This window comes from Ascaphus truei, chromosome 4 (genome assembly GCF_040206685.1).
Source record: "Ascaphus truei isolate aAscTru1 chromosome 4, aAscTru1.hap1, whole genome shotgun sequence".
Classification (NCBI taxonomy): Eukaryota; Metazoa; Chordata; class Amphibia; order Anura; family Ascaphidae; genus Ascaphus; species Ascaphus truei.
This window is the reverse complement of record NC_134486.1, coordinates 398,139,590-398,166,057: the sequence shown is the minus strand read 5'-3', so window position 1 is coordinate 398,166,057 and position 26,468 is coordinate 398,139,590. Positions and strand designations below refer to the sequence as shown.

The window sequence follows — 26,468 nt, the reverse complement described above, 5'->3', positions numbered from 1 at the left end:
TCTGTGCTGTCTGCCTGCTGCGGGGGTGGGGCTTTCCTTCCCTGCACACAGACCAGCCCTCCTCCTCCTGTGTTACCCGCTTTTCAGCAGCATGGGGGACAGGAGCATGCTTACAGTAGTACTTCCTCCCCCAGGTGAAAGTCTGTGACTGATGATTGTGTGTTGTGTTGTGATTGGTTGAGTGTGTTGTGTCTGTGTTGGTTGTGTGTGTTGGTTGTGTGTGTGTGTTGTGTCTGTGTTGGTTGTGTTTGTGTGTGTGTGTGTTGTGTCGGTGTGTATTGTGATTGAGTGTGTGTTGTGTCTGTGTTGGTTGTGATTGAGTGTGTGTTTTTAATGAGTGTGTGGGGGTGTTGTGTCTGTGTTGGTTGTGATTGATTGTGTCTTGTGATTGAGTATGTGTGCTGTGTCTGCGTGTGTGTGTGTGTGGTGATTAAATGCAGCGGTGCGCAAACTGGGGGCGTACGCTCTCCAAAGCTTGGTGCTTGGGGAGACAAACAAATTTGTCTTTGAAGCGCGCTCAGCAGCAGTCAATGCACACACACACAGCCACACAAAAACACACAAAAATAGCCCCTATCCACGCCCTCCCTGCTCGTGCTTGCAAAATTATGCAGGACACCCTGTGCTCATGCTTGGGGAGTTGGTGATGTCACCGCTCTCAGCGGCAGCGTGGACACAGCCTAATTTTGCAAGCGCGAGCTGTTGAAATAATTATTTAGACGTTTTTACATTGTATACCGTTTAATAAAGGTTTTTTTTTTCATGTGATTTTGCTTACAACAGACAGGGGTGGGTAAGAGAAATTTCTTGGCTGAAAAGGGGGGCTCGTCATAAAAAGTTTGCTCACCCCTGACATACGGTATTATATTTAAAAACATTTTGAACAAGGTCACATCAGAGGAACCATACTGAAATGACACTCTCTGCAACAGTACCTCTGATCTAATTATTTTCTTGCTTTCCGCTAGTCCAGGGGTTGCAAACTCTAGTCGTCAAGGGCCACCAACAGGTCAGGTTTTAAGGATATCACTGCTTAAGCACAGGTGGCTCAGTTGAAGCCACTAGTGAAGTTGGCCAGCCGTGCACTAGTCAACCATTGTAAACCTGTTTTAGGGGTTTGTCACAGTTGTGTTCTCCCATTGTGGTAGGATTCCCATGGTTCCTAAACTGATTATCTTAATGAAACATACACTGATGTTCCTGTTTATGATATCCTGAAGCACAGAAACCATTTTTAGCCATTCAAAATGCATAACAATGAAAAAGTTAATAACTAGAAGTCAATTATAGAAGCTCATAACTATGCAGCACATTGAGTAATACTAACAACACATTGCAGATATACTGTAAGTAATAGAACTTGAATACAGTATTTTGTTCTCAGCAAAAACATGCCAAATATTGCCTTCTAGCAGGGCCACAGACAGCTTTCCCGGGGCCCGGGACTACAGTTTCCATTGGGCCACCCCTCCACCCACCCACCCACACACACACACACACACACACACACACCCCGTATCGGTGTCCTTGCGAGACACCCCCCCACACCCCCTATATCTCTCACACCAGCATCTCTCCCCTCCATCTTATCCTCTTCTTTCTCCCTCTCTCACTCCCCTCACCCATAGGCTCCCACCTCTCTCCCACACGCCCCCACCTCTCTCTCAATCCCACAATCCCCCACCTCTCTCTCCCTCATCCACATAATACTCCCCCTCCCCTCACACACATAATTAAGGTGACCATATTTTTAATGTGACAACCCAGGACAAAATACAAAATTATTTATTAATCATCTTTCACTCATGGCCCATCCACTCACACACTCCACCCTGCTTTTTCTTCCCCCTTTCCATCACTTCCCCCAACTCTCCCCCCCCCCACCTTTTCCTCCTGTACTCCTGTCCCCTCTATCCCCCGATAACAGTCCCCTCCCACTCCTCCACCTTTCTTACACCTCACTCAGTCAATACACACACCTCCCCCCTCCAGGAATCTCACACACAGCTCCCCCCAAAGAAACACACACAGGTCAGACATGACATTAACTGGTAAAGGGATTTGCAGGCAGCACAAGAGAGCTAGAGTCCCAAGATAGTTAATCAAATAATATTATTAGTAGTGCTGTGGTGGATCGGGTGAGTGAGAGGTATTATCACATCGCTGGTACAGAATTCGGACCGCACAGAAGCTGTGTGGCAATCTAACACATTTTGTGAGTCTAACTCTCTTCTTTAGGGATACTCGGCATATTGGGCATTCCCCACATAAAATTTAAATAGTGCCATTAATCCTTTTTCTGGGTATTTAACTTGAGAGAAGTAGTGCTTGTAAAAAAACTAAGGAAGTGATAAAAGATGATGGTACAGGTGGCAGCCAATCCCTAAAACGGACCATGGAAAATTGCTGCTTGTTGTTAAAGTCTGACAATATAGGATCCAGAAATGAATATATATTATTATTAGCATTTATTTGTAAAGCGCCAACATATCCCTCAGCGCGGTACAGTGAGGGTACAGAGATTTTGTGAAGTACATAAACAGTTACATACACGTACTGTATGGGCAAGCATGCACAAAAAGGTAATTAGGGACATATGAATGTACTGTATATAAAAAGTATGTTTATATTGTTAAATTATATTTTCATTTTTTTATCTGAAGGGTGCACTTGTACAGTTCTGTATATTTCAAGCTTAACCCACTGGGTACCATAGGCAATATGAGCAGTGACTTCAGTTATGATGGGAAGGGATAGATGGAAAAAGATAGAGGAGACAATCAGAAATTAAAATGTTTACATACTGTATGATTAAACTTTCCATTTCATATATTAAAAATGTTTTAAAAAATGCACTGTATTTACAAAAAACTGCTGGAATTACAGATAAAACTAAAAGATCTATTATGCTACCAAAAAAAAACTTCAGGAGGAAAACTGAAAGGGCGGAGAGTCCAAATAGTTGACTCTAAAAGAAGTTTGTAAGTCAGGACAGATTTGAAGAACTCTTATTTGTCTTCTAAACAATGTTGCAACCTGCAAGGAATCTAAATATATGTATGAAAGGTAGAAATGGACAAAAAGCTGCAATAATTCATGTAATACCAGATTTATGTGTATGCACAGGGCAGGGTGGAGAGACCCTGTGAGCTAAAGTAGTGTGCATTCTAAATGTAGACTGACCTGTGCTTTCACAACAATAATAATGTTGGTCCTAGATTGTGCGCGCACGTACACACCATCTTTTGTATTAAAGTACAATGTGTTCCCAAAAGAAGATGTCATTCATTTTTAACAATGTTGGCTCTTCATCAGACTGGCACAGTATTTATCTTGCTCAACAGCAGTATATTTTCCTTTGGGAGGGGGGGGGGGGACTTGTAAAACTAAAAGCATGGAAAATAAGCTTAAAAATAAAGGGTTCATAATGGATAGGAACAATTTGCATTCATCAACATAGAAATTGTAGGACAAAAGTACAGGTGAAAGGAACCCAAACATATGTTAAAGAAAGGGGCAGAGGCCTCAGAGATGCTAGTACTAAGCAAAGAAGGGTTAAGAAAATAATTCTGAATTGGTATAAAAAGACAAACATTACAAGTGACTCAACACAATATAAGTGTAATCCATTATGATTAACGCCGAGAAGCCGTCAGAAGAAAATGAGAATAGAAGAGTGAAACATTGATAGCATGTAAAATAGTATATGTTACTGTGAGAATTGCGGGCTAAATAATTGCTGTGGAAATCGTATTTCACAAGATCCAGATAAGAGTGAAGGTACAGAAATGGATTCTTAATATAGAGTCACTATTACACCAACTACATTTAAGGATTGATGAAGATTTGTTTATGATGGACATATAGTGTTTTTTCCGAACATACACAGAAATATCCTGCACAAAAAAGTCTAAGCATAGAAATATGTCGTTGCAATTTCAAATATATAACTAGTAAGTTGGGAGTTTGGAGATCTAGGGATGCAGGTAGTTCGATGAGAATTGCAAAATAAAAAATATTAATACCAAATATGAGGGCATATATCATAAAGAAGCATTTAAGGAAGACCTTTCAAAGGCAAATAGATGCCTGAATAGGTTATTTTATACACATTTAAAAAAAAAATAGCATCACTAATGAGGTAAACACAGGGAGAAGGCATGTGGAGGGCAGGAGTAAATATAGAAAAATTTATAGAAAATAAATAGTCATGGTGGATAAAAAAAAGTGACACTAATACTCCATAGTACAGGTCCATGATTGTCTGCATTTCTTCCATGGGTCCCCAAACCCTGCTTCATTCACCCCATCAGTTTGAGCATGGTAATTAAGTCTGCATTGGGAATTTCTTAGTGGTTGTACAGTGGTTGTATAGCGACGGGGGCAAAGCAAATGCATTGTCGCCATCAAGTGCACTCAACGGCGACAAAGCAACAGTGCTGCCAGAAATCTGGTAATCACTGTTGTTTGATTTTTTTCGGCAACAGTCTCCCCTAGCGGCCAATCGGGAGCTTCTCCGTGCCTCTACCCTCCCCTTTTATGACGGCGCTGGCCTTGCAGCCATCGACGTCGCCCAAAATCGAAATACATCTTTTGCAAATGGCGACGGGGTCACGTCGCCGGCACTGAAAGCTCGGCCTTATGGTTACAGTGGCTCATTTGCATATCATTACCTTGAATTCTTGTCTGAAGTTACAGTACAGTGAGGTGAACGGAGCCAATTTTGAGATCTGTATGAGACCAGCATATGTATTCGTTGGTTCTTTGGTATCCGTGAAGAGTGTTCTTTACAAATATTTATAATCAAAAGAAATTGAAAGGAGAGATTGTCATAAAAGGATGGGTATGGACCAGGTTCCAAAAGCAGCTACAACAGATGTGTGTAACAACCCTTCTCCGCTGCTATCACTACAGTGAAGAATCCCTAATTTATGGGCAGCTCTACAACACTCAGACTACTGTGGCTGGGGTCTAACTGGGCCCTAATCTAATCCCAGGCAGCCTCACTGGCTCCCGGGACAGTCCTTGCACCTCGCGTGCTCAGGCAACACTGACTGAACATGTCACAGTCCCAGTGTATGTAATCCTTGCTCTGTGTCAGCACTCACGGATATATATATAGAGTTATTAGTCTGCCTCCTCCGAGTCAGCCTGAGGAACTGTATAAACGCCCTTGGAGGTGTGAAGGAATACCCTGCTACATGTGGTTAAGGAGGAGAGATTGTCGAAGAAAGAACTGTGCCTATGTTGTCTTTGTCAGGCTTCATATTCCATTGTATACAACGTGTGAATAGGCAAAGTATTGGAACTGTGTATTAGGTAATTTCATCAACCTTTGCAAAATGCCGAAGTGGCCGTTAGGGCTGTTTTCGTCCTAAATACCCAATAAAATAGGCGGAAATTCCCCATCTTAAAACAGTCCAAACAGCAGCATTGTCATATACAAAATAAAGCCCTCAATGTGGAATCTTTCTAAAGCAAATGTTACGTTTTATCAGTGCTGCTTTTCAAGATTCACCCAAGCAAGCTAGAATCTAACATTTACTTACATTGGACAGTGCATAAACTCTCTTCCTACATGTTTATGCCTCATTTTCAAAATAACAGATAATAAAATAAAGGTCAGTTTAAAACACTAGCATCTTCAAATTGAATTTCCTTTTACATACTGTACTAACAGTACTTTGCTTTATATGAAAAGGCTTTACATGTAAAGGAATCTGGTATTAAAGTTTTTATATTTTGTGCCAACAACATTCTGATCTTGTATTTCTACCTTTTTATTACAAATACTTTAATGCACTCTTATTCATAGAATTTCTTTGTAAATATATGTAATTTTTGTAGTGTTTCTAAATGCACATTAATTAATACAAGTATACCAAAATGTTATCGCACATTAAGGCACTAATTTGCATGTTGCGGTTAAGAAATAGCACAAAATGGCAACTCATGGCTCCATTGACTGTATTGTAGATTTTTATTTTTCTTCTTGGTGGTCTGTCGGCAAAATACAATAGCCAGAGCATAAAATGTCAGTGTTATTTTAGTCTCCCATTACTTGTCGGAGCCATTTCAAACATCTGAGAAACTAATGTCCTATGTACAGTATGAATCGTATGTATGTATGTCTTTATTTATTTAGTGCCATTAATGTACATAGCGCTTTACAGCAGTAATACACGTGATAAATAACAAATAACACAAAGGGAAGAAGTGCTGACCTCTTCCTTTTATCCAGTCAATACAACCCTATCACATTACCATTATTTTGGGGGTTCTAATTTGCAAACAATATAAGATTATGCAGATACCATGTTACCATTCACTCTTCATCAGAATATATTGCTCTATTATACTATACTGTTTAGCAGATCAGATATTTTCTGTTTTAGAACATGTGGACCATATTTTAACATGTACATGTGTTGTTTGTTATCTGTTAAAGCAGCAAAAAGTGAGAAATCCTATTGTGGGTTTTTTAATCAGTTATGTAGTATTAGATAATGCTGCATTTTTTTTCTTCTAATGCCATTTTTAATGATTGTTTTTAATGTACCGATCATCCTTTGGTTGCTACAGCAACCAGTTAGAAAGTCACATCCACTTTCTCTTTTGAAACAGGCTCTGACACACTCCTTTTAGAGCTCTGCCCTTTGGCAGCAAAGTATCACAAACATCTGTTGCTGTGTTTAAACAGTATACTGTCTATTACTCTGAAAGCTGTAATAATGTGTTACACTTGGTAATATAATGTAACATTGCAGCTGCAGCACAAAGTTAGAAGGTGGCCATTTCGTTAGGCGCACAATCCGGATTTTTACAGATTTAGAACAGGAGCACCAAATGTTTCCCAGCGTCTAATTCTAAAGCATCACATGCTTTGCATATAGAAAGAAAAGGGGAAAGTAGTATGGCTGCTTTAATAGGATTATGTAACATTGCTGGTTCATATATGCCATTACATATGTTAATAGAAATACTTATTGTATATCCATTTCATTGTTGTACTGTACCAATTTAGAACATGTGGGGACAAATATCCCCATAATTAGTCTGTTTTACTGAGAACAACATGACAATCAAAAAGTATTGTTTTTATTATGCATGCTTTTATACAGTACATGCTCAAATGAAATATTATATGGTCTGCCTCTTGATAAATGCTGTCATTGATATATCTTGGCCTAATTCAGAATTCCCTTTGATTTACACATGGTCGTTGTATATTACATACCTGGTCCCTTAGACCAGTAGTCCCCAACTCCAGTCCTCCAGGAACGCCAACAGTGCAGGTTTTAAGTATACCCCTGCTTGAGCACAGGTGATTCAGTCAAAAATGAGTGGGCCACCTGTGCTAATGAGACGATAGCCTTAAAACCTGGCACTGTTCGTGTTCCTTGAGAACTGGATTTGGTAACCACTGCCATAGACTATGGAAAACACTGCAGAGGTAGTTGACCTTCAAAACTAATGAGCAATGCAGGATCAATTACATTGTCACTGAAAATTGGAAAAGATTCTCTATTGATTCTAACTAGCTTGTTGTTCACTGAATTGTGTAGAAAGATATAATAAGATACTGGATTGTTTTTTTTTTGTTTTTTTCAACTTTGAGTTTATTGAAAGAGTTTTCAATACATATAGTATCACAGTACACATCAAATGAGTCTCTCAAACATAACATTCTCGTGCGATACCAAAGTACTCCCCAGAGTACCTATACAGTCTGGACCGTAACATAACTCCGGTTTTGCATTGTGTGGTACAAGTAAGGTGCTGCGCTATGGGAGAAATAAAATAAAAGTGAGGCAAGGGGGGGGGGGGGCAGGATAGGGGGGGAGTGGTGGCCCCGCGAGTGCGGCCCTCTCCAGCTTTTAGGCTGAAAATTAGTATTCAGATCATGATTTGCATCATCCCTCAGCTCTCGTTGGCGTAGCACTTAGGTCTCTTATGTCCTATAGTTTCCCTGTGTGTGCCTGAGATGCCTACTGCAATACTCCCGTCCTTCGAGTGAAAACGCATTTTGAACTATTATTGCCAAATTGTGGTGACCTCTATCCCCAGGATATCGGTCTGTTCCAACCAAGGCGACCAGACTTTTAGATATTTATCACCTGTGTCATTAACCAAACTCGTTAATTTCTCCATCTGGCATATGTACCACATTCGTTTTCGAATCTTGGGGATATTTGGGATTTCGGGTTGTTTCCACATTGCTGCGATCTCGCACCTCGTTGTCGTTGCGAAATGTGCAACTAATTTATTACCAGTTTTAGAGAGTCCCGGCCATGGTCTGTTCAGGAGGAACAGCCACGGGTCCGGGGGAATTGTGAGATCAAAAATCCTCTGGATCCAATTTCTAATTTCTTCCCAAATGGGTGAGATACGGGGGAAGACCACAGCATGTGTAACAGGTCGGCCGATGCTCCACACTGTTTTGGACACAGCGGAGAGCATCCTGGCACAAACCTTGATAATTTCAGTGGGGTGAGGTACCATCTCATCAAAACTTTATAAGCGTTTTCCTTCAAAGTCGTGCAAATAGAGCTTTTGGCTGCCACCTCAAATATGGCCGACCAGTCCTCCTCTTCTAGGGCTTCTCCCAGATCAGTCTCCCACTTAATTCTGTATGCCAGTTTTTGCTCTTGTCGTGTATTCCCAGAACCCACTATTTCTCCATAAATCTGCGATGTAAGTCCCCGTGTGTCTGTTTCTGTCAGACAGAGCTTTTCGAATGTAGTTAATGGTGGGTATGGCGTGTTCTTATTAAAGTACGCCCTGAGCTGGAGGTACCGGAAAAATTCGGAATGTGGGATGTTTTTCTCAGATCTAATTTGTTCAAATGATTTAATTTTATTTGGTATCCCCTCCAGATCTCTAAGCCGATTATATCTATTTTGTTTCCAGATTTCTGAGGTGTGTTCTGGTAATCCTGGTGCAAAGTCGGGGTTACCCCAAAGCGGGGATATCAGCGAATGTTTGGACGTTAGGGCATATTTAAATTTAGATGCCTCCCAAATCGACAATGAGTTGATCATTGAGGAAAGCGGCCGGTCTGCCCATTTAACGGCTGTTTTAGGTAACCACAATATATTGTCTAACTCCAATGGGGAGCAGACCGATGTCTCCAGATCCACCCATCTTTTCAATGCTGGGTTGATCTGCCATTGTGTGAGTTGACACAATTGCGCCGCCTTGTAGTAAGATACCAGGCAAGGTACCGCTAGCCCCCCTGTCCGAATTGTCTTTCTCATAATTGTCTTGTTTACTCTCAGTTTTTTCCCGCCCCATACAAAATTGGAGATTTCAGACTGGAGTGAGAGTATTTCCTTCAGTCTCTGTGGCACTGGTAGAGTCTGAAAAAGATATAGGATACGGGGGAGGAGATTCATCTTTACACTATGTATCCTACCAATCCAGGAGATCCTATATGGCATCCACTTTCTCAGATCATCTTTTAGGGTTCGAATCAGTTTGGGATAATTTACTTCGTAGATGCCTTTATATTCTTTAGTGATATGGACTCCTAGATATTTAATATGTTTTGGTTGCCAATTGAAATTGAAGTTCAGACTCAGTAGTTTTTCTGTTGCTTTTGGGAGGCTGATATTCAAGGCCTCTGATTTGGTTTGATTAATTTTAAATCCAGATATCCTATTAAATTTATCCAGCAGGTCAAATAGGTTCGGCAGAGAGGTAAGGGGTTTGGAGACCATCAATAAGATGTCATCAGCATACAGGGCAACCTTGTGGGATTTCGAGTCTATATTGATCCCTGAGATATCCGGGTTGTTGCGGATCTGCGCTGCTAGTGGTTCCATACACAGGGTGAATAAAAGGGGAGATAATGGGCACCCCTGTCGCGTACCACTTTTAATTTGAAATGTGTTTGATGGGAATCCCTAGTGTATGACCCTAGCAGCGGGGCCAGAGTATAGCGCCATTATAGCGCCACTCACCTTGTCCCCAAAGCCAAATGCCCCCAGCATCTTTCGTAAGTAAGGCCAGTCAATCCTGTCAAAAGCTTTTTCTGCATCCAGACTCAACATCATAGCTGGTATTTTCTTATTATTGGCTATCTCTAGCAGATCAATGATTCGTCGGGTGTTGTCCGCAGCTTGTCTACCTTTAATATAGCCGACTTGATCTGGATGTATAAGTCTGGGCAGGATGTGACTCAATTTATTGGCTATTAGTTTGGCGTATATTTTAACATCAGTATTAATGAGGGAGATTGGACGATAACTTTTGCAATCTTGCGGATCCTTTCCTTCTTTATAAATCGCTGAGATAGACGCTTGGAGCATCTGCTCCGGGAAAGCGGCTCCCGCCAATACGGCATTAAACATTCGGAGCAGCCATGGGGCTAGGTTCTTAATGAACTTCTTATAATACAGCCCTGTGTAGCCATCTGGGCCTGGGGCCTTTGAAGGCTTGAGGTCTGTTATGACCTGGGTAAGTTCCTCTATCGTGAACCCCGCTTCCATCACCCCTCTGTCCACCTCGTCTAGCCCTGTCAGATTGGCGCTCGTCAGAAAATCTTCTGCGGCCCTTGTGGTTTTGGTATTATGGGCCACTTTCTCCCCATTATATAAGTTTTCATAGAAAGATTTGAATTCTTCTACTGTGTTTTTCGGATTTGATGTAGAGGCCCCAGTTTTTAATCTGATTGCCTGTATATTATAATTTGAGTGTTTGGTTTGTAATTTGCGTGCTAGCATAGTATCTGGCCTGTTTGCCTTTTCATAGTATTTCCTCTTTGACCAACTCAGTGATTTGTCTGCCTGCGAGGACAACAGAAGATTTAGTTCAATTTTGGTGTTCTTTATTTCAGTTAATGTCTGCGGGTCGGGACGTTTTTTATGCCTTGTTGTGAGGGCATGTAGTTTATTTTGGAGCGTCACCAATTTGGTGTTTCTCTCTCGTTTTCTGCGGGCTGCTATACCAATTAATGTGCCCCTTATGGTTGCCTTATGGGCTTCCCAGAGGGTAAAGTATGATTTTACATAACCATGATTTATCTTAAAGAATTGGTTGATTTCCTCGCTCAGTGCCCCGCAGATATCTGGAATTTTTAACAGTGACTCATTAATCTTCCAATTTGCACCAGGCCTATTAGAACGAATTTGGGTGCACCGTAGCTCTATAGGTGCATGGTCAGCCCACGAAATATCGTGGATCCTTGTAGAGGAGACCACGGGGATCAGTCTACTAGAGATGAAGAAATAGTCGATTCTGCTATATGCGTCATGGGGATGGGAATAGAAGGTGTCATTTCTCTCCGTGGGATATAACTCCATCCAGATATCAGTCAGCTGATTTTTTCTTAAGTCCCTTCTTTAGAGCCTCCACTGCCTTGCGCTGCCCACTTCTAGGTGTGCCAGACCTATCCAGGCTTGGGTTCATCGTGAGATTAAAGTCACCTGCCAGGATAATGTGGCCTTTGGCTACCTGGAACAATTTTTGGAAGAAATCTCGGAAAAAATCGTGACTTTGCTCACAAGGAGCATATAGCGTTGCCAGGGTAATCGGTTGTTCGTGGATAATTCCCACAACAATCAAGAATCTGCCTGCCCCATCCCTCCTGAGTGTCTGCATTGTAAAGGGTACGCTATTATGAAAGAGGATCCCCACCCCTCTCTTTTTCTCTGTGGCAGACGCTAGGTAAAATTGCTTATAGTGGTTATCTAAATATTTAGGGGAGCTGCTGGTACTGAAGTGGGTTTCCTGTAATAGGAGCACGTCTGCTTTTTTCCTTTTGTAATCTATGAATGCGGCCTTCCTTTTTATGGGGCTGTTAAAGCCGTTGACATTGTTAGATATGATATTTAACGCCATGTAAGTCGTATTATGTGTATGCATTTTCTTGGTGTGTTACATTGTTGATGCATCATGATCTGTACTACCTTGGTGGTCTCGGACTGGACCTGGAGGGCCTCGGTTGGAGTAGGTGTTGGTGATCTTTTATCATGGGGGTTCTCCGCATCGGTATGGCGGGGTGACCTGGAGGGGGAGGGTAGGGAGGGAGCGCGGGAGCGCGCAAAAAGAATAAACAAAGTGGGAAGAGCCTTGTCTGGGGTGAACCAGATCCGGCTCTTCGGCCCTACGGACTGGACAGTTGCCTGGCACCACTGGGTTGTGCTACCAGGCCTTTGTAGCTCTGTCCTCTGTAGGGAAGAGTGGTCCTCATGAGCTAGCTCCATGAGGCACCTTTACGAGGCGCTGACGAACTACCAGGGTAGTTCACACCGGCATGTCAACAAAGTGTAAGAAGTGACATAATGTAAAACCTCCTAACAATTCCAAGTAGTTTCAACTAAACCTGACTTAACTTTAGCGGAGCAGCTGTGGCTGGACGTCCGGAGAGCCCCGCCGACCGGCCGGCCTCCCCCCCCCCCGCCTTCACTGCCGCACCTCCTCCTGCAGTACTGCTTGCGTCCCTCTCTGTTCCGCCCATATCCTCAGGTAAGAACAGGGCCGAGCCAGGTCTCACATAACCATCAAGCGGAGGGGTACCCGAAGCAAGCCCCCTCACGGGCATCTCCGGACTCCCAGCCACACCATCCGCTGCAGGGACAAAGAGAATGGAACATAGGATAACATTAGGCTGTCTCTTAAACTAGACGGCAAACAAATGGGGTATATCTGGCGCAACCGTGTCTTTATAAGCAGCCCTCTAGGCCCCTTCATCAGCGGGGTGTCCAACATAGGGAGTCCTCCCCTCCACCCGCACCTCCCCCGATGCCCCCACCGGGTCGGGGCATGATTGTGATGTTTGATGGGCCCTCCGGGCCTTTTCCCTTTGCTCGCCGTCTACAGCTTTCCTGGCTGCCGCTCGGGGGTGACGGGGGTCAGGTCCCCAATCCGGTCCCTCCCACTCCCCCCCCCCCCACAGTCCCCGGACGCTCCCCCCTCCCGCTACCCTCCTCCGTCGTCTCCATGAGGGACGCCGCTCCACTGTGGGGAGTGCAATCCTCCTTTTGCCGCCATGGAGGAGAAATGGTGTCGTGTGCGTCCGACCGGAAGTTCCGCTGTCCCAGAGGTCGTCGGGACAGGCGGAAGTCACATGGGCCAGATCAAAATGGTGATGCAGAGCCTTCTTCAAGCTTGCGACGCCGCCTCCTCCTTCTTCGCGCTCTTTTCTTGGGTTCCCGCCAAGTGCTGCCAAGGCTGGTCGTCTACCTCCACTGCAGCCTGCGATGTTCGATGATGACCACCAGGGAGAGACGGAGAGAGGAAAAAAACAAAAAAAGTCACAGGCAAGGGAACCCGGCGGCCATGTATTCCGTGGGGGGGGGGAATAGGGCACTTTGCCTTTAAATGTTTAATTGGACACGGTTGCTGCGGGGAGTCTCGGCTCTTCACTGAACTGTAGCTTCCGAAGTCCCCACTCTCTGCCAGGACGTCTCCAGCGCTGGATCGGGCTCCGGATTAAAGTGAGGAGGTTGGGAGGGACCGGGGCTAGGCGTCCTCTGTAGCAGTCCCAGCTTCTTTAGAAATGCGTCGCCATCTTCCACCTTCCTAAGCGTGTTTGCGACCCCGTTTTTTACTTAGAGCAAGGCAAACGGGAACAGCCATCTGTAGCGGGTCCCCCTTTCCTGCAGCACTTTTGTTACAGGACCTAGGCTCCTGCGTCTGGCAAGGGTAGCTGGCGACAGGTCTTGAAAGGCCTGAAGCCCTCGAACTCCAGGGATCTCGCCTCTCTCGCCATCTGGCAGACAGCATCTTTGATGTGGAAATAGTGGAACCGCACTATTATGTCCCGAGGGGGGTCTCCCGCTTGCGGCTTTGAACGGAGTGCGCGGTGGCAAATCCTTCTCAGACTTATCTGGGAGCAAATGCTCCAGCCATTTTTGCACAAAGTCCTCATGATCAGTAATAGTTTCTGGGACCCCCCTTATGCGGATATTGTTCCTGCGTTCCCGGTTTTCAGAGTCCTCCTGTTTGTCTGCTATCTCCCGGACCTTCTCTGCTAGTTGGGAGACTGTTTTATTAGTTTGTATTATGGCCCTCGTGTTGGTATCCATTTTTTTCTCGAGGGTCCCGGTCCGTTCACCCACTGCGTCCAAATCTCTCCGCAGGTTCCAGAGTTCTTTGCGGAAAAAGGTCTTCATTTCCCCGCAGAATTCACAAAGATCTTTTCTCCTGACCAGTTCCTGGTCATCTGCTAGTGGGGTTAATGTCTCGTTGTCGGACTCTGACTGCATAGTCGGTGTGGGGGATTCAGAGCCTCCTGCTGCCGACGGCGTGGCTTTGTTAAAATATGGCTTGACCGAGGGGTCTTTTTGCTTCGATTTTGCCTTGGCTGGCATTCCCAGGTATTCCGCCAAGTTTATCTGCCTACCGGAGGTTTTTGTGTTGATTTTTATTGTCACTTTGCTATATGATTCTTGCCAGTGTGAAGGGAGCTAATTCCCTAAGCTGCCATTCACCCTGGCTTCCCAGCATGCACCAAGATACTGGATTGTTAACAGAAATAAGTACAGTATATTTGTATGTATTTTTTGTTACTGAAATGCAGGTCTAGGCCAAAAATATGTCATTATGTTAAAAGGCTTTTGTATACACTTATAGGGGGATTATATTTTGGGCTGTGATATTGCCGACAAGGCGCCATCGCACTTTAATAGGGATTTATGTGCCCCGATTCTGATAGCGCCACTTTAATGGGGTTCCTTTTTCCATCGCAGTTTAATGAATAACCCCTATAAGGATGGTGATTTTGTTACTTTAGTCAGGTTTTAATTTAGCGATAGGACACTTCACTTAGCAGGAGAAAAAATATATATATTTAATATAAACTGGTCTTCTCAACTTACCATTGGTAAATGATAAACTGAAATTGGCTATGTATTTTAAAATAAAAGGGCTATACAACAAAATATGTTTTAATGTTCCTACTTGCTGCTGAACTACTCCAGATATTTCCTAATGTTCTTCAACCCTTATCTGATTGCTTATTGACTCGCTTCATTTCTTTGTAAAATATTTGACCAGGAAAGATATACTGAGCTATTCATCTCGTTTTCAAATACAGTATGCCACATACAAACAAATCTGTGCTACAATCTTTAACGTTTTACAGTTCATCTTTGTTTTGAATTAAAATAGGACAATTCAGGGCCATGGTCTATGGCAGGGGTGGCAACTCCAGTCTCCAGGGGCCAGCAACAGGTCAGGTGGCTCAGTCAGAAAACCTGACCTGTTGGTGGCCAGTGAGGATTGGAGTTGGCCACTCCAGGTCTATGTATCGGTAATTGGAGCAGATTAAAAAGTAGGCTGGTCTTTACATGTAAGCTAAAAAGCGTTAAAGGCATTAAAATGTCCTTAATAATCCATGTCATTTACATGCTTTATTAAAACTTCAATGGATTTACTTGGAATTAATATTTTATGTATTTTTCCATTTCCTGATTAAAATGAGACTGTTTGGGTAGGTGCAGAACTGAAGTGGTTAAACTTAATGTCTTGATTTTCTAAAGGTTGCAGATGGTCTACAGACATGGGCCATGGACAATAAATTATAATTCTGTTTACCATGTGACTGTTCTTGAAATAGTAGTAGATCTACAGAACCGTCTGTTATTTATAGAAACCGACAAATACTATTTGACACATTCTCCAACTGCTGTAAAATGTGGCTGCACACATTTATTTAAAAACAAAAATAAAGCCACAAATTGCACTGAATTATAGGTTGCCTGGCTTCTAAATATAAATTCAATTTCATGCCCTTTCAGTTCAAGGGACGACTTCTATTCTTTTTATAAGGACGAGGCAGGGCCAGGTTCATTTCTTAATTTAACACTGTGATAATGAGATCTTATATTTGAACTCTTAAATGAGATGTTTCGGCTGAGCCAACTGCTCCTTTGTACCAAATTAAAACATTTTGTTTGAGCATTTTTGTTGCATTTTAAGACCTTATTTACAGTATGTTTAATGCTATTGTTAATGAATACTAATTCCCTATAGGAAGAAGCAGAGCCAATCAGTGAAACGCAAGTCATGTCTATGACACAGCGTGTGACATCACACACTGTATGCAGTCTTGAGGCAGGAAGGGAAGTAGGGAGATCGACCTGGGGTCTTCACAATTGTGAACTGGTATACAGAACTTCTTAACCAGCCCTAAAGTTAATACTACAGGGATAGTCACTTGGTTTTAGTGCCAGAGTATATAGCCAGTATACCCTCCATTTTTTCAGTGTCGTTTCACAAGACCGTGCAGGATCACTGATTCTGTTGCATGACCAGCAAAGCTGTCTCTCCCCTTGCACATTATTGCTACTAAACTGCCTCTTTGTGCCCTGTTGTATACAGTATGTCCAACAATATATTCCTCTTTTCTGTCCTCCTTGATACACTTCCTATTATGTGCTTCTAAAGCAGAGTATATGCAATAGTATGTTATAGGAAGCTACAAACCATTTAGGTTCAACAGATGAAGATATAGATATATCTATATAGATATATCTATATCAAAAAGAGAAGGAGAGAGGCGCGTGCCACATAGCATAATTCTGTAGGGATTTTATTCTCAACAATAGTACATTTATAGAAAAGCACACTCACAAGTGTAGCTTAAGTAAAACCATGTAGAGTCAGTCAATCTCAAAAGAGATGATACTCATCTGTAACAACTGTCACAGCGAGAAATCCTCCTGGAGCTCAGCAAATGATGTAGAAACAAACTTCCATAGTATATGAACCTCCAGAATACAGGGATAATGGATAGTTTTGCAACAATATGCGTAAGTATGTATCGCGTCTAACCACAACTGCAGTGGACATACCGCACGTACTGTATATCGATACACAGTTCTCACGTGGTGACAGAATGACGTCATACATCTCAGCATACGGGTCCCTACGCGTTTCGTCACAACACGTAACTTCGTATGACACTTTTCTGCAGTACTCCTATTTGTTTATTTTTCCAAATATGTTAAAGCAGGAATCCACCCTACTCCATTCTTGTTTCAAGTTTCTTATTTTTTTCCATAATTTAAACAAATATCCTCAGGAGTGGAACCATGCTATCCTCAACTCTGACTTCCATTTACAGCTTATTTTTTTACTCTTGTTTGGCCACCAGCTCAGTCCCATGGGCCAGTAGGAGCCTGGATGTCATTAGGGCATACCATTTCAGCACTGGTTTGGATGACCCTGGCAGTCATCTTTCTTCTTTTTTTTTTTTTTTTTTTTTTTTTTTAACACAAATACAAAGGTTAATTGTGTATGACTAAGGCTTCTTGGAGCTGAGAATAGTGTGGTTCACATTATGAAATGGAAAAAAAAATCAACATTAGAAGGGACAGCTGCTTTAGTTATGCATCGGTTTTTTTGCTAGTCCATATCTAAGCATGTACACTGCACATACGTGTTCCTATGAAGTTCATCTAACTGGGACAATTGAATAGTCACTGCCATTAAAATAGGCAAATGTGTCAATCCCTCATAAAAACTATACTCGCGTCATCACTGTATTCTTTTTTTTTTTTACACAGACACATCTGTCTTTTTTTAATCCACAGAATGTAAATACTTTTGCTCTAGTTGTACAGTACTTATCACATCTGTTCCTATGCTCCTCTCCTTGTGTCCTCTCTAATTTGATTATTGTATCACTTCTGCGTACTCTTTTATTCTTGCTTTCTAACTCTTATTTACACTGTCAAATCCTGTGTAGGGATTCATCCACTAATTAATGCTCTCAAATGTGCTCAATAAATCAATAATGTATTTAAGCTTTGACAGACACTCGTTTACAGTATAAAACCACATCTCGGTCACTCACAAACTTCATGTGTAGTGAGTAAATGATTCAATAATTCAACTATTACTGTATTTGTTCACAAACTAACTAATGAACATATTCGTTCCTTCTCTCATTTACTCCAGTCATTTGTACATTCAATCCCCAACACTGACTCTCATTCATATTCCCAAGTGTTCATTAATACACTTTTCGCACACTATCCTAAGCACTCATTTGTTCTCTGATTTATTAGCTAATTCTCTGCTACACATGTAGCAAGACGCAGTGTCCTCGGCGCCGTGGACAAGGAAGCCAAAGTCTGCGGCGCCGGGACAGTGTTTGCCACGACCAGAGTGAAGACAGTGGCCCAGATATATCAAGCCGTGGTAAGGAAAACAGGAGGTGTTATCTTGCATGCTAGTTGACCAAAAATGTACTAATATTTGGAGATAACACCTCCAGTTTTCCTTACCACTGCTTGATGTATCTGGACTAGTAAGTCTTGCTACATCTGTACTCTTTATTTCTACATGTTCATTTAGTCACTACCCGGTGGGGCGCATTCATTTATACTCAAGCACTCCAAACGCTCATTTTTTCATTTACTCACTTCCCTTAGGTACATTCCCAGGCACACATTTATTCATCTCCTAACACTCATTCACATAATCACAGTATTGATTTATTACCCTAATTTTCATTATTCAAGTGTCCTTCATACATGCGCTCACTCAAGCTCTCAACTATTCAGATTTACAAACATTTTCTTAATTTTAGTTTATTTACGTACCTAGAGGTATGAACACTTGTGCTGCTGGAAGCTTAGTGCCACCGGGCTTCCATGATCGCGACAATGTGATCACTGGAGTTAGGGATCAAATGGTCGATGCCAAAAACAGCATTTGTAAAATAATGACAATTGTTGATGATTTACCAAAAAAACTGGTAGGTTGTATATTCCATTTCCCTGCAACGTCTTTAGTTTTTTGCATCTCCAATAAAATTGTGGACAATGAGTCATTTGTCAACCAATCTTATCGTTTAGAGTGAAATAAAACATACATTTCTTTTGCAGGCCAGCGGCACTCAACGAAATCCTCCTCAAATGGTTGGGGGAGATTCACTCTTCATCTGTGACGTCCAAACTATAAGAGTTTATAATCATCAGAATCCAGATGCCACTGTCGTTTTTCTGACTCTTGATTACAATATTATTGTAACCACAATCTGCAGCCACGATAAATCCTGCATTTGGTTTTGATTGGCCATGAAAAATTATGGTAATTTCTGTTTAACGTTTTATAACATAATGGCTTAATAATTGTCCTTTGATCAAAACAATTTTATCATTCTCATTAGCTTAACACTAATATGAGAAGTTTCAAAACTTAATTAATATTCTCTTTAGTAATCAATGTGGCCTTTCAGAATGATTTATGCACTGATTACATGTAGACATTGCAGATTATGACTAATGATTAACTTTATACATTTAAAGCAATTTAAGAAATTGAAAAAAAAATATGTCTGCTGTAACAATAATAAAGAAAGAGCACTACTAATTGTAGTAAGGGGCATTTTTACAATTCTTCAACAACATCATCCAGTTACTTAAAAACATTTCATATTTAAAAAAAAAAAAGAAAGAAAAGAATCTTGTTTTGCTTCCAAACATCTTATTGCCATCTTTCATCTAAAAGATTACGTCTGGTAAAAGTACAGTCTTACAATGCACAGGAAAGAGCAAACAACTTTCACATGTAATTAGCTTCCGGAACATCTTGATGTCTTCCTCTGATTCCATGACACATACCGTACCAATCCCAGGTTTGACTAAATGCATCAATTAAAGAAGTCTACATGTTTTCACTTTGAGCTTTATGAGATTTGTGTTAACTTTGTTTCCCGACCTCAGAAAAATTATTTATTTTTCACTTTCAGGATGATTTCATCTTTCTAAGAAAGTCAGTTGCACTGAGTTGTTTGTATATTTGTGTGTATTTTGACAGCTACATAGGATTACCCCTTTTCGATTCCGGGTTTACAAGTCCTATTGATGGAATCAAACTACCAGAGTCTGCCGTGAAAGCAAAAGAAGCTAAAAATAAATTATTATGGGCATTTTGAAGATACTTATGCTTGGAGATCAAGGCTACAAAATAATATGAACTTTAGAGGGGATTGTCACTTCATAATTCTCCTTCTAAAAGTTCTGTCTTAGTCCACCAAATTTTTACTTCAAGTGTATAAGTATCAAATGTCATGAAATGTTAAAAATTACTATTGTTTTGGGAGTTTGAAAAACAGTAACATATCACACTAGATGGAGTTGGTTTATTTCCTTTGACGTTTTTGTCAAATGCTGGATCTTTGTCAAGGTTATACATCCATAATTATGCATAACAATATACTGTATGTATAGATGCCACCGTAAACCGACTCCCGGAAGGGATCACTCTATCCCAGGCACTTTCACTCCATAGCCCGGGTATAGTTACAAAAATCAAATCATAAAGTATATCACAAAATATATCCCATAAGGAACAATAATAAATAACCAGAAGAGGAGAAAGATAATGAAGAGCATATAATTTCTAATTGCTCTCTGCTATTTTGACGCTCTATGCCACATACAGGGCTAGAGTCCTCAATCTTTGTTAAAAGTGAGTTAATATCGCACTCGGGAGAGAGAATGGTAACGTTAAGGGAGGAAGCTAGTTTAGTTTTATTTGTGTGTTAACCCCGTTATAGCCCTTGGTTGTAAGCTAGTTATGGAAATCTAGTTGTGTGTTGTGTAATATTTTATGACCAATTCCATTTTGGTTTAATTTATCTTGCCTACAGTATGTATGTAATGGCCATTATATACATAGGCAAGATAGGGCTAATGCCAGCCTGGAGTAGGTGATAAAAAATGCTGTATTTTTGGCATTAGCCAGGTTTTGATGAATACCTTAACTTGATGACTAGCACCAAATAGATTAAATTTGCGGTATTTTTATATTTTTGTGCCAGTTTCGATATTTTTTTATTGGCCGTGCTAAAACAAAGTTGTGATTTTTAGCATAATAACTTAATTTTTCCATATCAGAGTTTGATTACTCCAAGCCACAGGTGTAAACTGGTGACATTATTAATGCGATTCGCATAGAAACGAAAGGGAATGAAGAGAAGGGAGAAATTGAAAAAGGGGGCAGGAAGAGAGGTAGAAATTAATCTGATTCCTACATGTAACCCCAGCAAAATCTAAAGGAGTTTAAAACAAGAATGTACAAGGTGTATAAAACCCTAAAACATAACCCAAATGAAAGATTTATAAACCTAAAACCAAAAGATTGAAACTAATCATTAATAAGAAATAAAAGTTGTAAACGCTCTAAGATTTCCACTAAGCAACCCGAGCCCCCCTGCAAAAATGTGTTGCATAAATGGCTCAGAGATTTTATTCCTCACAAAGGGGAATCATTTGCTGTTGCTTCATATGACATATGAAACAAAAAATGTGATCTATTTATTAAAGTGCCTGTGGCAGGACAGCCTGTAGCCGAGGTCAGGGAACAGTCCACACGTGTAGTTTCAGGATAAATGAAAACGTTCAGTGGCTTTATTTCTCCACAGCAACATAACATGCGGGTACACTGTCCCTTTAAGCAAATAAATCCTGCTCCTCGTTGGGCGAAAACTGACTAACACAGCATTCCTAGCTAGCAGGCTGGCTGGCTAAACCATAACCAAACCTTAAGAGTCTTTTTAAGCAGTCATGCAAACAAATGAAACAAATCTTACTTTGGCTGCAGTAAGTAGTGTGCTGTATTCTTCTGGCTAGCAGCACATCTATCCATGTGCTCTCATCTGAGACAGGCAGCTACTGCTGGTAACAAGATCCTTATCTACCTTCCTGGCTCTCGGGTGTGAGCTTACTTCCTAATTACCTAACTTCCACCTGAGTTAACCCTTATGAGTGCTGGATGAAGCACTCAGACATATGTTTCCCATGCATAATTGATAGGGGTTGACTTCACCCTGTCACATACCTCCCCTGTTTGTGTGTGGCTAGTGTCCCACACGGCTGAAGCCCGACCCTCCACTCCTTCTCTTGACAAAAAATCAGCATTTCCATGGTCCTTTCCAGGTCTATGCTGAATATCAAAAGAGAAGGGTTGGAGGGCCATATACCACCTGGTCAACCTTGGATTTGTGTCCTTCATGGTGTTTAACCACTTCATGGGCGCATGGTCAGTGACCAGGGTAAAGGGTACTCCGGAGACATAATGTCTCAAGGCCTCAATTGCCCATTTTACAGTGAGGCACTCCTTCTCAATAACGGAATACCTCACTTCCCTTGGGAACAGCTTCCGGCTGATGAACAGTATGGGGTGTTTCAAACCATCAAATTGCTGAGACAGCACTGCTCCCAGTCCTACCTCTGAGGCATCCGTCTGGATGATGAAGGGCTCTTTAAAATCTGGGCTCCGAAGAGCGGGGCCCTCTGACAGGCACTTTTTTTAGCATGTCAAAGGCGTCTTGGCACTCCCAAGACCATTTAACTTGGGTCGGGGCACTCTTTTTTGTCAGATCTTTTAGGGGTGCAGATATTTCTGAAAAATTGGGGATAAACCGCCGGTAATACCCTGCTAACCCCAAAAGGGAGCGGACCTGTGTCTTTGTCTGTGGGGTGGGGACTTCCTTTATGGCGGCCACCTTGCTAGCTAGTGGCCATACTATCCCTCCCCCAACGGCATAGCCCAAGTACCTTGTAGTGGATTTACCCAGGGCACATTTTTTTGGATTTGCAGTGAGCCCTGCTTCTCTTAAGGACGTTAGGACTGCCCTTAACCTTTTTATATGAGACTGCCAGTGTCTGCTGAAGATGACAATGTCATCCAAGTAGGCCGCGGCATATGCCCTATGGGGTCGTAGTACCTTGTCCATTAACCTTTGGAACGTGGCTGGAGCCCCATGTAACCCAAATGGCATAGTGACGAATTGGTATAACCCGAGAGGGGTGGCGAAGGCAGTTTTGCATTTGGATTCTTCTGTTAGAGGTATCTGCCAATATCCTTTCGTGAGATCTAGGGTAGAGATATACTCTGCTTTACCAAGCGAGTCAAGCAATTCATCCACCCTAGGCATTGGATACGCATCAAATCTGGATACAGCATTTACCTTTCGCAGATCCACGCAAAACCTCACCTTCCCATCTGGTTTAGGGACCAACACGATAGGGCTACACCATTCGCTTTGGGACTCCTCGATCACGCCCAATTCCAACATGTCTATTATCTCCCTCTCTACCAGGTCTTTTCGGCCCTCTGGCAATCTATAGGGACGGGACCGTACTTTTACGCCAGGTTCTGTCTCAATCCTATGGGACACTAAATTAGTCTGCCCTGGCAGCTCCGAAAAAACATCTGGGAACTGGTCACATAATTCTAGTAGGTCTGACCTTTGTTCCGTTGTTAACTGCCCCCCCATGGGAACCTGATGGTCATTGTACGTACTACCCTTTGGAAGCTGCGGACCCAAATCCGTCTCTCCTTCCCGAGGGTGGATGAACAGCGATCTCATCGTTTTCTAGGGTTTCAGGAGGTTCACGTGGTAGATTTGTTTACCCTTCCTGGACCCTGGTTGAGAGATCTCATAGTTCACCTCCCCGGTGCGGCGGAGAACTTGGAAAGGACCCTGCCACTTCGCAAGGAGTTTACTCTCTGATGTCGGTAGTAGTAGCATCACTTGGTCCCCAGGTTGGAAGACCCTCAAGCGAGCATTTTGATTATACTGCCTTTCTTGACGTTCTTGAGCAGATTTGAGGTTTTCCTTGGCAAACCGACCTATCATGTCTAGACGATTTCTAAGGTCTATGACATACTGAAGGGTATTCTTGGAGGGGGAGGGCTCCTCCTCCCAGGATTCCTTCAGTAAGTCGAGAATACCCCGAGGTTGGCGTCCATATAGGAGCTCAAACGGGGAGAAGCCTGTGGATGATTGGGGAACTTCTCGTACCGCAAACAACAGGAAAGGGAGAAGTTCATCCCAAGCTCGCTTTTCAGTGTCCACAAACTTCCTAAGCATGGTTTTTAAAGTACGGTTAAACCTCTCTACCAATCCATCAGTCTGAGGACGGATTTTACCTCCAATAACTTCAGGACATCCTGCATTAACTTTGCCATGAAATTTGTTCCCTGGTCAGTTAACATTACTTGGGGAAGTCCTACCCTAGAGAACAGTTCTAACAGCCTGTGAGCAACCTCTTTAGCAGTGGCTGATCTCAGAGGGAAGGCCTCAGGATATCTGGTGGCATAATCTACCACAACGAGTATAAATTTATGTCCCTTCGCAGAGGGTTCTAAAGGTCCGACCAGATCTACCCCAATTCTCTCGAATGGGACAGCTACCAAGGGCAGAGGAACCAAGGGAGCCGGCTTCTGTCCTTTTTGGCTAGTTAACTGGCATTCAGGGCATGTCTCACATAGTTTCATGATGTCACCATGTATGCCTGGCCAGTAAAACCGGGACGAGATGCGGTCCGTGGTTTTATCTCTGCCCAAATGACCACCCCATGGGAGAGTATGGGCTAGGGTGAACACCGTTTTAATCAACCCTTTAGGGACAAGCATCTGTCGAATGACCTCCCCTGTTTGTGTAACCTTATTCACACGATATAGAATGTCATTCAACAGTTCAAAATGTGGAAACACTTTTACACCCTGTTCATCCATTATCTTGTTGTTGACCTGTACCACCTTCTCATATTGTCTAGCCAGAGCTGGGTCCTCCCTCTGCCTCTGACGGAAGTCAGGAAGATCCAGGTCTGGCAAAATTCCAGTGTCTATCTGTTCCCCACCCTGGTCATCCCCGGCCATGACCTGCAGTCCTTTGGGCTGACTAATGTTACCAAGAGTCCCAGCCTTTCTTAACCAGTCCTCTTTTTCCGCACGTCTCTGTTTACGTGTCTTTGGGACATGGTGTCTATGGGGAAAAATCTCTGGGGAAAAAGGGAACAAGTCTCCGGGCTTCTCCGGTACCAGAGAAGTAGGCTCCGTAGGAGTAGAAGCCAACAATGTTTTGAGGTAGGGCCAGCCTCGGCCAAGTAAAACAGGAGCAGGTAGCCAGGGAGCAACTCCCACTAGTTAGTAGGCTAGCCTCTTGATCCTGGATACGCAGTAGAACGTTTGCCGTCGGGTATCTCTGTGTATCCCCATGGATACACTCGATATTCCAAGGAGAGTCATAAGATAGTCTATTGCTTGGAATTAGGCCCTCTAGGATCAGGGTTTTTCCAGAGCCCGAGTCCAGCATGGTGTTTACTTTTGCCCCCTCCAGAGATGCTGGGACTAACCACGGATTGTGGTCCCCTCGGAGACGAGCTGTGGCAGTGGTTCTGCCATATGAACAGTCCATCTCATCATCTCCTGAATCCGCAACCTCGGTCGTCAGCGGAAGCTCTCGACGGGGCTCGGTGTTTGGACCTCTCCGCTGTCGGATGAGGTCCTCCCTTCTGATTGGTGGGGTTATCCTCTCCACCGGGTGGATGACAGGAGTACAGGTTCTCGGGGAATACTGTGGGTGGCGGCCTCCCTTGAGTGATCCAGTGGCCTCGGACCCAGGATGGGCGTCTCTGTGGGAGTTTGTACCAGGAACCCTCCGAGATGGGAAAGGGTCTTCCGATCGGGTTGACTGGATCTCCCGAGCTGGCGGGTTGTAGCCCCCTCGATTGTCTGCTCTCCTGCCTCTAGCATCACCGGAAGCAACTGGTGTTTGCACCGGCCGTTCCCAGCTATCCTGTTGGGTGTCGTCGCCCAGGAAGTTTTCCACCAAGCGGACCGCTGAATCCAGGGAAAATGCAGCGTGTCTTTTTACCCAGGAGCGGGAGGAGGGGGGCAGTATCTGTATGAACTGCTCGAGCACAAACTGTTCAAGGTGGGCTACGACCTGGGGTCTGTCTCTTTGTATATTTGACTGTCTGGAACCGCTGTCGGTAGGTCTCTGGAGTGAGGCCTAGGCGATCCAGAATAGCCGCCTTTAGTTGCTGATAGTCCATGGCCTCGTCTGCTGGAAGAGTTCCAAAGGCCAGGGTGTGCAGCGCACAGCAGGGATGATAAGAGCAGGTCTTGCAATAAAAATCCTTTATTTATAGATCATCTGGATGTGGGACAGCAGCAAACTTCAACGCGTTTCGTTCAGAGAGAACTTTTTCAAGAAGTGCTATATACTATAAAATCATCAGTTTAAATGCAGCTGCCCGCCGGGTTTTCGCGCCAATAGTGACGTCATTGCGCGTCATCAGACCAATGGGAATCGTGCACGCCGCGCATGCGCCGCGCGCCAGAGCATTCTGGGAGTCCCCGCAAGCCCCAGCCGCGCTCATCACGATCGGCACGCCTCTCAGGACGGCCTCCACACTAAGAGCACGCCTCCGAGAGCCGCGTAGGCTCCCTTCCTACTCCCCGCATCGGCGCATGCGCAGATGCTACCTCCAACTCCCCCAGTAATAAAAACCTGACATGCGATCCACTACTGACTAGGAAGCATGTATAAACATTAAATTGTATGGAAACATTTACAGGCTACTGAAAATCACCAGGCAGGCAACTACAAATATAACATATACAAAAAATGAATATATAACTATTATATAAATACAAAACTAATCACAAAAGAAATAATTATATACATTTGGATAAAACTTAACAAAAAATGTATA

The 26,468-nt window shown here is 43.0% G+C and overlaps 1 protein-coding gene across 7 annotated transcripts in view; it reads left to right on the top strand.

Annotated features, from left to right (window-relative positions):
* EPHX2 (epoxide hydrolase 2) overlaps positions 1-26,468 on the top strand; it is a 384,986-nt gene that overhangs the window by 190,465 nt on the left and 168,053 nt on the right. For 3 of the 7 annotated variants that reach the window (XR_012801228.1, XR_012801227.1, XR_012801226.1), the window contains exon 19: positions 18,840-19,044. The exons of 3 other annotated variants lie outside the window; for them this stretch is intronic. Coding sequence is in view for 1 of the 4 variants with exons in the window: in XM_075598613.1 (XP_075454728.1) it covers positions 18,840-18,915 (76 nt within the window). In the remaining 3 variants the exon portion in view is untranslated. Of the gene's footprint in view, positions 1-18,839; positions 19,332-26,468 lie in introns of those variants that run through there. One more of the 7 variants, XM_075598613.1, reaches the window with a different exon arrangement.